The following is a 17,229-nucleotide window of genomic DNA, read 5'->3' on the forward strand; positions in this document are numbered from 1 at the left end:
GGGAAAGAGATAATTGTGGATAATCTTTCTTGGCTCTGCACGGTGTATACAGGAGGTAAATAATCCACACCATCCCTAAAGGTGAAACAGAAAGCCCCACTGGTGCACATGCCCCACTATAGGACCTGTGTGAAGAGCAGTGAAACCCTGACAGTCTCTCCTGCATTGCACTCTCTGAAGAACTGTGGATTGCAACTCTACCTGGTCCTAGCTCAGCTCTGTGAGGTGAGGGAAGACTTCTTGTTCACCTAGTCCCAACAACGATCTACAACCCCACCTCTACAATGAAACAAAAATACTTATCCAAATGATTTTTACCTTCCCTCTTCAGCAGAGAATTGTACAGCTGTGACACCTAATTTTTTAGAAGTTCTCTTTGGCTACAAAGCTTGGAAGCCTTCTACCATGGTCATCCACAAGGAAATGCAGCCAGGACTTAGACACCTCTGTGTGATGGGACACCGCAGGAATGGCAGCCTGATTCCCCTATGCTTCTCAGGGTATCACTAATTATTACTACAGCTTTTGAAGACCTTATTAACAGCAAACATGACTCTAAACTGCACTGTCCTTCTGCAGATTTATATTTAATAAAGTTAAAACCTCTGTTTACCAGAAACCCATCTCTCCGGTATAAAAGCTCAGTGGGCCAGCAGGGAACAGTGTCAGTACTGTGTTATTTTCCCACGATCTCCATTTCAGTCATTGCAATGTGGAATTTTCTCTCCATTATTCAAATCACCGTTGATGCTTAGATTGACACTAGACACCTTTTTTCTCTTTCAACCCATGGCTTTTCTGAAGGAATTGACCGTTAAAACATGACAGACATTTACTTAATTGCTTTCTGAGCAAATCCTAAGCTGTACAACAGCACAGAGGTCAAGAAGTGAAAATCTTTGTGTTTCATTGACATTTCAGAACATTATCATTAGATGAGACCTTGAGATATCTGCGTATTAGTTAATGGTTGCTCTGCTTTCATGTATAATGACCTATTTCTTATAAAAGAGCTAATATCTATAAATTTTTCATCTGCTGCCCAAAGATTTCAATAAAAACTAAGAGATTTTAATTCAGTGTGTGTTTTGTATATCAAATTGCTATTGCCAAGACTTTTTTCAGCTGCTTGAAAATGGCCATAAGCAGAGAATGTACGGGTTCTTTTTCAACTCTCAAAAAAAAAAGGTTCTGCTGGCTGAGAGATACCATTTAGCATATAAAGGCTTCTGAGTTTTGTCATGTTTTTAGTTCCGCTCGTTACTGGATGAACAACCCCAAAACCTGTAGCATTAAACAAAAAAACCACCAAAAACAAAAACAAAAATCTTGTCTGACGTGGTGTTACAGCAGGAGATAAGAGTCCATGTGCATGTATTACATATATCATCCCAGCTGCCAGAGAAGCTGAGCAGATCAGCTCAGATCAGAGCACCCCAGGCTCCCATGGTTAAGTGATTTAAGATCACGGATCAGAGGCCACTTGCTTCCCCTTAAGTACTACTAATAAATATGCTAATGCTTTTAGTGTCACTGTTAATTCCTTATTTGTGAACATGCAGAGACAGGCTGAAGTGCTGTGGTTTGAAGACAGGACCTGAAGATGAGCTATTCGCAGGGAGAACAGGGAAACCAAAACTGTGTGCTTAAAGCACCGTCACTTCAGTGACATCCTCTTCCACATACATGGACAAAGTTTGGTTTGGGACAGCTTGCTCTCCCAAGCAGCAAGGACTTGATCTTCATGTAACTTCCACTTTGCCTTCAGTTTCCAACTAAGGACTCATCCTTAACAGGTTTTTGGGGAGGGCTGCACACTGAATGTGTCATTCAAGGACAGATATTTGAGATCTCACTCCACAAAACTATGCACATTAAGTGGCAGTAATTCAAATCATGTTATTAACTTATGTTTTAATTTCAAGCATATTAATTTAAAATCTTTAGTTATCAAACACATGCACATGTGTTTATTTTTACTCCATCCACTTACTAGGATTGTTTATCACCATAGGAACCTACTGTAACACTCATATAAGAAATTTCATTCTTTGTTAATACATTAACATTTTTGTTCTTCGAATCTGGATTTCAAAACAAAGCCATTTCAACATGCTGAGTGACTGAATGAAATGTATTATAAATTTGTGGCAAATGATGTTACAAAACACATTCCAGTGTGACAATGTAGATATATTTGGAACAGTTTAGGATGTAATACTCTATGTTAGGTTGAAAAACATCCCTGAATGATGGAAACCATCTGAGCTGTCTGATGGAAACTAAAAAGTCGAGTAATTCCTCACTAATTACCATGTGTCATGAGCACACGTGTTTTGCAAGATAGTAAGAAGCTTACTGAAAAGTTCATAAAAATCAAGGAGAATGGGAAATTGTGTGATGCAAAGATATCCAGACAACACCCTGGTGAGAATGGCATTATTGGAGACTGCAAGAAACCCCTGAAGTCACATCCAGGCTGTCAGACAGAGCAGTGCAGAGAAGCAATTCAAGCCCTGGGGCAGTAATTGCTTATTGGGAATCTGGATCGCTACCTGGATTTATCAGCTCAGCTGCAGGTGCAGTGCAGTCCCATTAGTGTGCTGTGGCTACGGTAATAAATCTGACCTGATTCTGTGTACCTTGGAGGTCCCTACAGTGCACTCCCACCCACTGCTGCTCTAGGTTCCATGCAGAGGAATCTGATTTAAATGCAGAGGGTCTTCTGACAGGGCTTGAAGGGGTAATGAAGGAACTATCCACCCCACAGGACTAGTCTCTGTACCACTGTGCCTGTCATTTTTCAGCTGAGATTAACAACATTTTCTCATTTGTTTTGGTGAAGCACATCATAATGCCTTCCTGACTGGACATCAAGGTAGGAAGGCTGCCTACCTACGGCACAGCTTTGTACCCTTTTGCTAAAACAAATCCTGACTCTGGCTAACGTCCTGCAGCAGAAAGCAAACTGCCTGATCCTTGTACAGCCCCAGGGATGCTCAGTGCAGGCACTACAGGCTGCTGGTGCTGTTGCTCTTGCAGACTCACAGGCTGTAAGGGATACAAACCACCAAAACATTCAAACCAGTGCTCAAGTCCTGACGTTACGCTTAACTTGTCTCTGCTCTTCTGTAACATTGGCTTTTCTGCAAAGCTCGATTAGATGCATCCATACTGATGTCCTGAAATCCTTCTACTGTTTTAAACAGGTTTTAGATCCAGGTCTAAGTTTAGGCAAGTCTTTACCAAGGGAAAATTGTTAAAAACCTAAGTCACAGATTTTACAGCCAAATGAATTACCTAACTAAGCAGCCACTGCTATCTTACAGACCAGAGGACACTGCTTACCATGAGTTGAAGATGATGGCTCTAACTGCATTTTTATAATCTATAAAACCGGACATGCGGAAACTATGGAAGGAAATTTCAGTAATTAAAGCATAGGTTCTCCTAATTAACTGCAAAGCATCATTAAAATCTAATGAAACTGCAGTGGAATAATTCAGTATTTTGTCTTAATTGCAATAAGATAAATGCAAATGAAAGGTGAATTTTCGCATGCTTTTCAGTTTATACAATGACTGAATGCATTTGCAGTAATTCACAATACCAAAGCTCACTTTTAACACTGTATGAATCAGCATTGGGAATTTAGGGTATTAGTGTGTAAGAAGTTAAAATACTGCAGAATGTGGCACACTGAAGCACAAGAACCAAAGAAATCAAAACTTTGTTACTTAAAATAGTTGTATTTGTGATGGTAAACTGCATTTCACAGCAGATGATTAATAAGATAACTGCTGTTGCATGACTGCCAGCTAAATTTTTGAATGTAGTGACTTCATCTTGGCATATCTGAAGAAGCTGCATCATCATCATCCCATATTACGCAGCAGATATAACTGAAGCAAGAACTTCAAAGCTCTTCAAGCGCTAGACATTTTAAGATATCGACTCGCCATGACACCTTCATACTCTTCCTCGGACACTTGCCTTTTAAGTTCTTAGGAGGGAAACTGGAGCTGGAATGCCTAATTTCAGCTGATGTGTATCAGGCCCACAGAGGCCACAGGAGCATTGCCAAACCCCACTGACCAAAAATTAGACCTAAACCTGCTTTATCTTGCCTACGTTCAAGGTATTGCAGGTAGGAACCCTCCTATCTGACTTCAGCTCTCTAAAATATCCAAGGCTAGACAGACTCTAGATAGACTCACTCCACATATGGTGAAAGAGAGGCCCTGAGGACAATTCACTTGGTCTGTCCTGGCACGTGATGAATCACTCTCCAATGAATCACTTCTCCTTTAACGAGCTTTTGAAGAAACCTAAATGACCAGTCCTTTCTGAGGTCTGAAGTCCTGTAGGTCTTCTACCCCACATGGCTGCCAGCAGTGCCACTTTTTCTGTATCTCCCTACCAAAGGCCTCTAGCCAAGAGGTTTTAGGTCAAGGAGATCAATCTCTACTGCCATTAAATATTATCCTAATTATGCTGATGCATATATCAATGTCCTGGCCATCAGCAAAAGGTCCAAGCCAATCAAATTCATTTCATGGCAACTCACAGATGCCAATACTTTTCAGGATAATAATGATGTAGGATAGACACCAAATTTTGTTCTCAGACTGATTTGAAGACCAATTTTTCCATTGATTTCCATAGTTAGGTAATTAAAATTATTTAGTATTTAGGCACAGTAAGACTGGAAAGGAGAAAACATTTACCATAATGAAAAACAGAGGCATATTTCCAAAGCAGCAAAACAGTCCTTTTTAAAAACATCCAGTTTTTGATCCACACACAAACATAGTAATGCAGTAGCATGCAGTTAAGAATCTGTTAGTAAGGTATATGCTGTTATACAGTCCTGTTTCTAAGAAAGTACACGATGGACACAAACTCTTGCTAGCGAAATTGTTACCTCATGCACTCGTACCTTCTCTGTGTCAATTCCTTTAGACATGGACCAGGTTGAGACAATATAATCCATGACTCTTTCACTAAGGCCTTTTGGGACTTGATATAACTTTAGGAAATCCCTCACATTGTTCAGCATCTCATGGTATCGGTTGGTGTTGGCATACATTTGCTGGAAAATGGTGGTGACGTTTCCAAAAATAGTTGCATAAAGAAGAGCTGAAAAAAACCAAAGGTAATTAAAAATAAATATGTGTGCTTGAGTAAGCGCTACTCATAACTCAAGGATAACGTCACGGAATTTTATGTATGGTTAAAAATTACTGCAAATACATAGGTGTAAAATGAAAATATCTATGCACACACTCACACACATACATGTAGAGAGTTAGTTACCAAATTTACCCAAACAGCTTATACAGCCACTCAGGGTGCATTAACTTACAAAATCAGTCATACAGACAACGTCACACATGGAGTTATTTAAAAACAGCCAGTGCATTTTAATTCTAGATCCTATATTAATCCAAACTAACTTTCAAATGTACCTGTATAGTAAACCTTGACGGCACTACCCAAAGAATCATGTGGATCTCCTGTAAGATCGGCTCAGCTAGGACGTGCTGTGAGTAGAGAATGGCCTCAGCCCCAAGGAGGAAATGGAATGAAGAATAAAGAAACATGAGAACCTTACTGAGGGTACACGACTAGGGCCGGAGGAGAGCATGGTAGAGGAGGAAGCAACACCTCAGACCCACTCTTGGAGTTACCTTCTCTTCTGGTTTGATTCTCCCTTTCCAAACATGCCACCTTTACTGTCAAGCTCAGGCAGTTGCATTGTGTGACATGAAAGGATGACATACCGTATTCAAGAAAATCACATCTTTTAAGAAAGCCTTTCTAACTGAAAAGGCACAACCCTCAGCATTCTGCTACAGGTGTGATGCAGTGAACACTATTTGATGGAGAACAGTTAATTTCTGAAGCCTAAATTCAGCAAAGCATTTAAGCAAAGACTTAAACACGCACTTTTACTAGTGCTGTCTTGAATAGCGGTGGATTGAAAGACGCTGTTAAAGTCAAGCAAGTTTGAGGTACCTCATTGAGTCACAACGTAACTACCCTTGTAAGCAAGCCCAAAATTACATTCTTCTATTAGGCGTTACAGATTTTGCAGAAGAGAGAATTATTCTGATATCTCATAACACCAATATGCGGCACTACTTCTGCTCTTGACATTATCAAACGCACAGAAATGTGCCTGTCATTTTTAATAATCTTTGCTTGGAGGTACTTTACAGCAGAATGCAGCTATGCATTTCCATATTGCTTTTCTAAAAAACAACTGCAGCCTTCAAATAGCAACAAATAACCCACTGTGAAAGGAAAAAATGCCTTCTATCTCTCAGCACATAATGTCCTTCCTCTACACAATACACTTCTACCTCATTCCAGAAAACTCACTTTGTTTCGTACTATTTTAGCATTGTTCATCACCCCTGTAGGAGAGATGGCATTTTTAAAGAAACATGGTGCTTTCCTAAAACCTGTCCAATAGAAAAATTGTACTTCCGTTTCTCACAGCACTTTTTACTATGTCCATGCACAGGTTAGAAGCTGAAATTCATCAGAAATACGATGTTTGTTGTTTCATTAAATACTTGGGATTTTTCATCTCAACTGAGAAGATCATATCAAACAGGGTCACACAGAATGAGGCAAAGATGAACACAGGGGTTCAGTTTTAGAAAACGTAGCAGATTAATACTGTGTGATCTCAGAAATAAAGGTCTTTGCAAGGCAGGGTTTTTTCCTTGCTTTACTGATTGCTGTATTGTATCTGCTAGCTACTGAAAGGCTTTCTCTACCTCTGTATCCCTTCAGGTATATATCAACACTCACTCAGAGATTAAGAGTATGTGGATTATAAAAAAGTCTGGATGTACGAATGCCACCTGAATATTTTCTTTCTCATTTTTTTCAGCTTTCTCTGCTCTTTTGGACTTTTGTAGTAGGACAAACTTGTTGAAGTGTCACTTGTTCCAAATGCAACATGTCTCATCCTTCTGAAGAACAGTTGCTGAATTATTATGAACTCAGCTCATCAGGTATGTGAGTGCACAGTTTCTCATCTCACCCTCTGATGTTAGATGCACCTGCAAATTACTATAAATGTAAAGAGATGCCATAATTGACCCAAAATGCTACCTTTCTGCATGAATAAAACTTATGCAAGCCTGTAACTATGGATAGACTGTATATGCAATTACAATGCACACAACCCAACTGGCCATGCAAACCTACACAGGAGACACACACAGGCTGACTGAAAATGTGACACGATGCCCTGTAAGGTTAAGGAAATAAAAGTTTCAATTCTGACACCTGCCAGGCTGGAAACCGCTAAGAATGCCATGGTGAAAACAGCTTGTCTGAAGCAACTGGCATATATTACCTCCTCTGCAAAAAAAACAAAACAAAAAACCCCCAAAAAAACCTCTTTGGCAGAAACAATTTGCAGAAAATACACAGCCAGAAGAGAAATTCTAGTTCTGCATCTCCTAAATATAAGGTCCTGCAAAGTTGTTCTTAAAGAGTATGTTTGTTCAAAAAATTAAGGATAGACTAAATCACTGGATAAAAATACTTCACTAAGCCAAAATTCACGAGCCTCCACATTGTAGAGTCCGAACAGACAAAATCAGCATTATGCCTCTGTTGGAAATCAAAGCCTTCCTTTCCTTCCTATTAGAAATGGTAAAGACACACGGCCAATTTCACCTAATATTCCACTTCTCTCACAGGTTACTGCATGGGGAGCCTTTGGCAAATATTTAAAGGGAATCTACTTAGATCTTCCCGGCTTTGAAGCTGTGCCTCAAAGACTCTCCTCACTTGTGGCACTTCTCTACTCCAAACTACTAGCTACTGGGTCTGGTTTGCTTTTTTTTGGAAGCATATTTTTTAAAATTTGGCATGGAAAATCCACCTCTGTCTGTAAATCAGCTCCTCATCCCTATTCTCTATATGACACCTAGAAAAGGAAGTCATCTTGAAAAAAAAATAGTATTGTTTTGCAAGTCTTGGTACTCGACAAAAGACGTTTGTGCTGATAAGGAAACAATAAATATATAAATAAAATAATTCACACTGCAGTTGTTCCCCTGTTGTAACACTCCTCTACAGGGCAAGGGTCTAATGAGAAGAGGTTAGTCTGCCTTAAAAATACAAGTTACGTGTTTGCTCTTCCCCACCCAACTTCACAGCATCAGCTGGTAGTAAACAGAGATGGGACAGAACAGAGAGGTGAGCTGGATCCGCAAATCAGTTGGCAGAGCTGCCTCAGCTCAGGGAGTGGACCAGCTCTGGAGCATGTTGGATCCCCTGTGCACACACGCACGCGTGCAGGCTCACGCACACGTGTGGACATGCTGGTGAGCTCTAACGCTGCTTTTAACGCCTTTAAGGCTCTCCATCAATGACCTTTAGTGCCTGCAATTAGCAAACGAAGATTTCTCCGAGCACCACTATTTAAAGAGCAAATACTAAAGTGCCAAGTGTGAACCTTACTCCCTACCTTTCAAAAACAATGGCAGAGGAGCGCTACTGACGGCATTTCACTTTTGCTGTATTTTTAATTAGTTTTGGCAGGTGAAACTAGCAGTAAAGATCATTTTCAAAAGGTTCTGAACAAAACACAATACTGTGCCTCTCTTGACAGTAAAAGAGTTTAAACAATCTCTAAAGAAATCTCTAAAGGTATACTTCAATACTTCAGTGTATGTTTCAATAGTTCTAATTTAATCTCTCCATTTACAAGAAAAAGGAGAGATGATGCTACAGAAGTTGAAGGTGAAATTACCCAATTTCTTAAAATGACTAGTCAGGTAAACTGCATTTATTCACCTTCTCTTTAATGACTTGCATTTCTCCAGATGTTCCCTATTATGTTCTTACAGTCATGCAATGCTCATTTACTTGATTGTCTTACCTGTGTAAATCTGGAACAGTCTTCACGAGGTTTCATAGAGATCAATTTGCTATAATGATGCGGAAATAATATTTCTCAGTCCTAAAGGTGAGGTAGGTAGTTCAACTGTTATTTTAATTTCTATTTTTACTCTTTAGTGTTGAAAAATCTCCCCTAAATCATATACAAGGATCTAAGTTTTATATCTTTACATATATAAAATATGTGTAACTATATTTGTACATACATAAAACATTTTTGAATGATTTAGCAATAGTGTTAGATAAATCTTTTAGCCTGTTCAAAAACAAAGAACTTTTATAAAAGAAAAAAAAGGTTCAGAGTTACCTAAATTATTCCAACGCATTCCAGATCTCTTATTATCTGACTGTATGCTAAATATGTCCAGATAGGAACATCTGCTCTTAGGAACCGAAGGCTTGACTGAGAGCTCCAATTTCCTCTACGGTCTGCTCTTTGTTATTATTAATCTAAGCATACATAATATCCCCCTAAACTGTAATTGTAAAGAAGATGATGAAGCCCTGATCCTGGAAAAATACAGATATTAATTTTTGCATGCTGAGATTAGCTGCAACTTCTTAAATGAATTTCAGTAATTAGGTATTCCTTTAAGATTATTAGATTAATATTATTAAAGCTAAATCATTCAGGAGAGATTCGATACAAACTCCAATATATAGATACTGGATATGAATAGATATAAGCCCAATACGCAAATATCCCAATTAATATTTTAAAAGCTGAGCAGTTTTCTGTTATTTCTTTCCACCCCACCTTAACACATCTGATTACATTGCAAAATGTTTGCAGGCGCTAGGTGCTACATCTGGCAGCACAGTGCAGTCTCCATCTCCTGAGTTCAACAGCCTCACGGAGATGCTGTCACAGTTTTCTTCAAATCCACCACCATCATTCAACGAAGCATATCGCTTGGAAGAAAATAATCCTCCTAAGCCTCCTCACTTATCACTGTTTATAGCACTTTTTGAAGCTTGCCCCATCCTGCCTCCCACCTCCACTCTAGTGTCTGCCAGCTGTGCTAGTGAAAGCACCAACACAGACCCCTGGTTTTGCAGGACTTCAGAAGGCCAATACTGAGCTTAACAAATAATATAAATAATGTTTACAAATAAATAAATAATTTCTAATAAATACTGTGCTGTTAAAAACACTACCCCATTCCAGCAATGCTGACACCTGTTTTACATCAGCGTTCGGTGTCTTCAACTCAATTACTCCCCATTTACAGGGAGGAGATATCAACACCAGAGCAAACTAGCTTTCAAATTTTGCTTCCAAAAGCATCCCAAGTAAAATGAAATCTTTCCTCCGATTACCCCTGCTGTACTATACCATGCCACAAAATCCAATGTATTTAGCCTCCCATAAGCCGCCACAATGCATTGTTACACCCACTGTGCAGAGGAAAAACTACCGGGCAAAGGTCTGGATTCAGCAGTGAACTTCAGCTCTGAACTCCTCACCAAAATTATCTGACTGCTGAAGTCAGGGGGTGAGTGGAACGCAATTTTGATTCCACCATCACCATGGCCTATACACTCTATATACAGTGCCTGCACCCAGATGTATGTCCCATATTACCAAAACAAGGAGGTGGTGGCCATCCCTGTTCCTATATCCCATGCATGGCTCCTGCTGACATTCACCCTCTTTTCCTGACCCTGATACCACAGCAATGCAAACTCTAAATTAAAACGATAATGATAGTAAAGATAGGTCTGTAATATCCCTGTTAACACTGATGAGAGATTTATTTGACGAGAACTAAATAATTACGTAATTAAGAGGATCATCTGTAGCAAACTGCAGGAACTCACATTTGCTGTTCTTCCCCTTACAGGGGATACTTTGCACAGTGAAGTGGAATAGCTGCTTTGGAGGCAGTTAGGCATTTTGCATAATTTATGCATAAATTCTTATAAAACTAAGGGCTTTCAACTCCACTTGTACAGTCACTAATTTTTAAGGTCAAACTGGGAGCTTTTTTTTTCATGAAAGCACTTAGGTAATGGAAAATACGGACTTTAAAGCTCCAGTGCCTCTCCACCATGCAAATGGTATGAGCTGACTAGCTGTATTTTTGCATGCAGTTGCAATCCAAGACTGGTTGAATTGGTACTGCAAACCACCGTCTCAACCTAAGGCTACCATTGTTCATAGCTATCAGCGTGTTTGGCTACTAGCCCTGAGCAAGCCACGGGCATCAGCTGAAGTTGGTTACTCAGTGGCATAGACAACAAAATTACACGTTGCCCCCCACCCACCCGCCCTGAGGATGAGGGGCCAAGGGCTGCTGGGGTCTGACAATGCACATGCTGAGCAGCTTGGAATCACAATTCACATACAACATCTTCCCTGGTCAACACCCCCTACCACAACCCCCCCAGCTTATCAGATTGCTCTGTTCCTTCACCTGAGAAACAGCGCGAACCATCAGAAATACAGCCCCACGCAGGTTCAGTGGTCTTCTCTTGGCATTGGGATGCCATTTCCTGCATTTTCTTTCAACCGGAAAACTTCACATGTCTTGGGTCTGCTATGCTCTGCTTCTCCCTCATCATATTATTCAAGGGTGTTAAATGTCATATGGGAAGGCACAGTCTGAAAAATTATTTCAGTTACACCAGAACAGGCAGCAGGGCAAATAGCATTACCCTACGTTAACTCACTCTGCCTGAAAAATCCGTACCTTGTAGTGAAAGGCCTTAATTCTGGAAGCTTTTTCCCTAAGAGCTCTGGAGGAAGAGGCTGAGAGGGCTTTTCCTACATATTTCATATGCCGTGGAAGTTGAGTCTAATGGGTCACAGCTTTTGGTGGTGACAGTTGGTGGAGAAATATTTAAGTTTCTATTTATAAGAATGGTATGACATAAACACAGAGAATAATTAACTAGTGAAATGAGCTAAACCATTTCTTACACTAAAGCTGCAACATTCCTGTTTCCTCAGAAATCCATCACCTCCTTATCAAACAGCCCATTTAGCATTTCACATGCTGCACGAAGTCCTGTGCAGTGGAAAATATTAATTACAATGCAATCACTTCCCAAAAGTAATTACAGTGGATACAGGAAAATAGAGGGGCAGAAGATTACCAAAATTCGTAAGAATTACATTCACCCATGTCACCAAGCCCATGTCTCTAGCACTTTGCTCCATCCCATATTTACTATTTTCTCCATTTTGAATACTATCTTTAACATTGCCTCAATTCCACGCAAATATCACCAATATTTTGAAAAAAGCTGAATTGTCTGTCAATCAGTCATCTACCCATCACATAAATCTTTCTCTCTCCTTTCTCCATCAAAGAAATAAAGAAGCTGCTATCCCAGAGTGGTGTTGCTAATGTTATTACTGGCCGGCGCTGACACCTCTGGGTGAAAACCACGCCATGCGCCTTCCTCACTGTGTCAAAACTGTCACCAGTAACAAGCGCAGGACACCAAGGGTCTCCAGCATTATTGAATACAAGCACAGGAACCAAAGGGATCATCTCCAGAACAAAGTTCTCTGAGCAAAGTTGGCAGCCGCCAGTATTACTGTGTGAAACCACTTGACAGCTTGATGCTGGATTTGAGCTGCGAAGGTTTTTTTTCTGCTGTTGATTTTTTTCTCTTTAATATTTTTAAGGGAATTTTTTAATGGGACACCGAGTTCCTGTCACATTAAGATGAACCAAGGACAGCAATGTTGCTGGAGGCAAGATGCCAGAACATGACTTGCGCACTGAGGAACACCACCTAAATTGCCTGTCTTGTTAAAATATAATAGAAAATGTGTAAACAGACCTTCAAAGCACTGGGCAGTACTAGAAGATGATTTTAGCTCTCCACTCCTAGGTGGGTTTTTTTCTCTGTATACCAATGTAAAAGCTGATACGGTATAAATTTACATGTTGGTGAGTTTTAGATACTCATACATATATATACAAGTATGTGCACAGAGATACACCTGTATGTAAAAGTAAAGGCAAACATCCGATACGAATGGGCTCAGACTATCTGCAGCTGCTAATTTTCCTTTCAGTCTCCTAATTTGTTCATTCTTTCTATTTCTTTCAAATCTAACTTTGCTTATTCATTTAATTAAATGTTCAATTCTATCTCAGCACAGTTAATAAGAATGGATTTGGGACAATTAGACAAATGATTCCAGCTATAAAACACAGGGCACGCATAGCCTTGAGACGTGCGGTAAACAGAACAGCGCATGCTTACACAATACCTGCCTGAAAATATTAATGAGACAGAGCGCGGGTCAAGCAATACTGCGTCTAGTCGGCAGCTCCTTCTTTCTCTATTTTAATTCATCAGCCTGAACTCTGTGTGAGGATAGATTTCTGTATGCAATTACAGGATATTTTTAGGAACAAAAGGAACAAAATAAAGTTAACTGCTAATATTTGTTAATATAAACTATTAATAATAAACTGCCTCAAATTTGGAGATGATGTCTGCATCCCATTACTTCCAGAATAATTCTCTGCTTTGTAAAATGACCATAAAACTGGCTTAATTGAACTGAACAATAATGTTTCTTACTCGTCTAAGTCATCTACTGAAAAACCCTCAGTGCTTTGGTCATTCTCAGTCCTGCAAATTCAGCATCTCTAGACAGAACTGAGCAAAATTTTGTATCCAAAATTTTCTGTGTGATGCTGACAGTCTATCTCAAATTAGATTTGCCTTCCTTGAAGTGTTTGCTCCAAAACCAAGGGGGAAAAAAAAAAAAAGAGTTCATCAAAAAGTTGAAACAATTCACCTCCAGCTTTTATAAACATAGAATAATTCATAGCAAAACATTTTTCCTCCAGTCTTTTTATTCTACAGCTTTGAAACTTGAACAATGGAAGAAAATTCCATTTTGATGCAAAAACGTCTTAACAGCCTAAGAAAAAAATGGAACATTCATAATCTTCACACATGCCTCTGAATTTATATTATAATCAAATATTTTCCACAAAACAAAACCATGAGTTCCTAGCACACTGCTAGCAATCAGGGCCAATGTGAACCCCTTTTTGCCTGATTTATTAGCACCAGGTTTCCATTTTATGAGAGCATTTGCGCACAACTGGTGTGAAGCCAGCTCCCCACTGCCACTAAAAGCAACGCTTGGACAGACTGATGCTCGGGGCCAGACCTCCACACCGCTCATGTTTTGCTGGAATGATGCTGGTTTTGTCTAAAAAATTTCACACTAGTATTTTCAGGCTTTCAAGGTGAATTAACTTTACTCTGCTTTGATTATCCACTTTGGGAACCTGTCCTTCATCACAGTATTGATTTAGCCGTGGCAGATGCTGAGCTGTCACTGAGCCTGACAGCTCCTTCAGAGCTTCCTCAGTGGCTGTCTTGTAAAACAGTCAATAGCCAAGCAAAACCTAACAGCAAAAATGAGCACATTTCCCACTTCTGTACTCTACGAAATTAAGTGTGCTACTCTACTGCATCCTTGCAGGAGGAGGGGGGAAGAAATAAGTCTTTATTTAGTATTCATCATTATCAGTTAACCCTTTATCCATTCAAAGTACATCCACACACACATCTGCCCCAGCCCTGACACGTCAGTGGGACCATGTTTCAGTTACAAGTCTGTGGCTTTGGTGTCATTCACCACCACCATGCAGCCACTTCTCACCAGTGCAGAAGGGTCTTTGAGGAAGGTGTTAGTGTGAAAGTGACTGGTGAGAGGGTTTCAACTCCTACCCGATGTCGATTTGAACCCCAGTATATTTGGGTAGTTTTTATGGCACTTGAAAGAAGATCTGTGGTCCTAGGAAGATGCTCTCCACATTGACCTCGGCAAGTGCCATGAACTGTTCTGCTGAAGAACGATGACAAAATGGCAAGCAACAACCTAAACGTATTTTTGGATTGCCTATCAGAGGATCACAAAGCCAGACAATAATATAATTGTAGAACTGGATATCAGCGCTCCAAAGGTTACAAACAGAACTGTTTTCAGATTAAAGAAAAGCTGCCCAAGTACTATATAAGCACATTACCCCACGTCTTTCCACCTGTCCCTCAGCTCTCCACCTCTCCCTTCTCCATAATACCAAGGATAAAACATTGCTGAAAATACTACCAGCCATTGATGCTATCCCAGTAGCAAGGGGTTTGAGAATATCCAACAGAACAACAAAAGATTGCATACACTGGCAAACTAAACCAAACAGTAACAGGCTGGCTCTTCATTTCAGCCTCTGTACATGTACTGCTGAACTCTCCGTGACTATGTGAGACTGGAAAACTGTCTGTATTTCCTGGCAGCAGCTCCTGGAGCTCTCCTGCTCCCTGTCCAACTCCTGATCAGCACTTGTTTCTATCTGATTACCTCTCTGTTTTCTTGTTCACTATTCCAGGAAGGAGATGCTGGAATTAGATTTTCTGCATTTCCATTCCTACATTAACACTAATTTCAGTGAAGTCAATGAAATTACACTGACATCTGGAGAGTATCTGAGGAGAATAACTGAGTGTATTTTATCACTTTCCCTTGACTTTTCTGTGGTTGCTTCATAGCATTGTTAAATGTCCCATTTCACTAAAATCTACTAATTCTACTCTTGAATGCTGCAATGAAGTTACTCTCTCTGGGACAATGGTGTTCTTGCTCTAAAGCTCCAGACACTATCTAGAAGACGCCTAGCATGCGTATGGTCCATAGAGATGTGCACAGGGACAGAAGTGACAGACAGCATTGCACCAGTTGCCAATCTAAGCCAAAATCCTTCCTCTGACTATAGCCCGTTCCTGATACTTACGATAAGAGTAGAAGAAAGATGGCGCACAGGGCACGTCTGCCCTGGGCTACTGCTTCCAAATTTCCACAAAACCATAGCCCAGGAACTTTCTAAAGTGCTGACTGCATCCAGACCACGATATGTATTAACCACCGACCAGACATTTCCACCAAGGAATATCCAATTCTTTTCCACAAATCCATTTCTGCTTTTTCTCACCAAAACATTATGTGACATTAAGTATTTTGTCACGCTATTCTGCAAGTTTGGCTGACCCAGCCTTTACATCGGCCACCCCCAGCTCCCCTGCCGAGAAAGTAATTGCTCCTCTTCACCTCCTGCACACCACTCCTGATTTTTGTACACTGTCCTCCACTGTGTTTTCTCAGTTGTGAAGAGCCCTTGCCTGAGAAAGTCATTCCATGCTTCATTCTTGTCAACTCTTAGATACCCTTTTTAATCTTAACAAAATCTCGTGCAGCGTGATGCAGTGACATTAATTTCAATTACTTGCCTAGAAACCCTACTTGCCTTTTTTTGACTGGTACTGAACACTGTACTGATATTTCCAAGGAACTATCTGCAATAACAGTCAGATGTCTTTCCTGAGTGGTAACTGCTAATTTAGAAACCATTATGGTATAGGTATAGATAGCTATTTTTTGCCTACGTGTGTTAATTCGCATGCACCGACACTGAATTTCATCTGTCCTTTTCACAACGGCTTCTGTAGTGGGATTTCAATATTAAAGCAAAACCCCCAGTTTCACAGGTAAGCAGAAAAAAGACCTGCAGCACAAGAGAGAAAAGCTGCACTTAGATATAACTATGAGGTAAACAGTAAAAAAAAGTCTGGGGAAAATTAAATTGTTTCTTAATTGTTATTTAGGTTTATGCTAGTATCATGGCTTAGGGCCCAGTAACTGGGAAGATTTTATCATCTTTCTACTACAAGCAGGACTGACTATATCCCAGAGCAGGGCAAATGTAGGCAAAGATGTTCTTTCTTGGATTTTGTCCAAGAGTGACTAAGCCAGCCCTAAAAGTCCAGTGAAAATAAATGAGAGATTTGACAGAATAAAAATGTCAAGGTGTGACCCAACACTTAAAAGAGTTATGGGATGTCTCTTGAACATTAACTCTTCAGCAGCAAGAGCAAGCATTGATTTCTAAAGTACACGTCTAATCCTCCAGTTTGGCAGTCAGAAACACAGAATCGTTTTGGTTGGAAGAGACTTTTAAGATCATCAAGCCCAACTGTTAACCCAGCACTGCCAGGTCACCACTAAGCCATGTCCCTCAGCACAGCTCTGTGTCCTTTAAAAACCTCCAGGCATGGTGACTCAACCACTGCCCTGGGCAGCCTGTGCCAAGGCTTTACAACCCCTTCTGTAAAGAAATTTTTCCTAATGTCCAACCTAAATCATCCCTGGCACAACTTGAGGCCATTTCCTCTTGTCCTGTCGATTGTTACATGGGAGAAGAGACTGACCCCCACCTGGCTCCAACCTCCTTTCAGGCAGTTGTAGAGAGGTCACTCCTG

The 17,229-nt window shown here is 40.2% G+C and overlaps 1 protein-coding gene across 1 annotated transcript in view; it reads right to left on the minus strand.

Moving 5' to 3' along the window:
• The window catches only part of KCNH5 (potassium voltage-gated channel, subfamily H (eag-related), member 5), a gene marked incomplete at its 3' end in the record, with an annotated part of 110,180 nt that overhangs the window by 15,947 nt on the left and 77,004 nt on the right, over positions 1–17,229 (minus strand). The window contains exon 7 of the mRNA XM_010140583.1: positions 4,940–5,139. Coding sequence (XP_010138885.1) covers positions 4,940–5,139 — 200 coding nt within the window. The remainder of the gene's footprint in view (positions 1–4,939; positions 5,140–17,229) is intronic.

Source organism: Buceros rhinoceros, unplaced genomic scaffold (genome assembly GCF_000710305.1).
Source record: "Buceros rhinoceros silvestris isolate BGI_N320 unplaced genomic scaffold, ASM71030v1 scaffold7347, whole genome shotgun sequence".
Lineage (NCBI taxonomy): Eukaryota > Metazoa > Chordata > Aves > Bucerotiformes > Bucerotidae > Buceros > Buceros rhinoceros.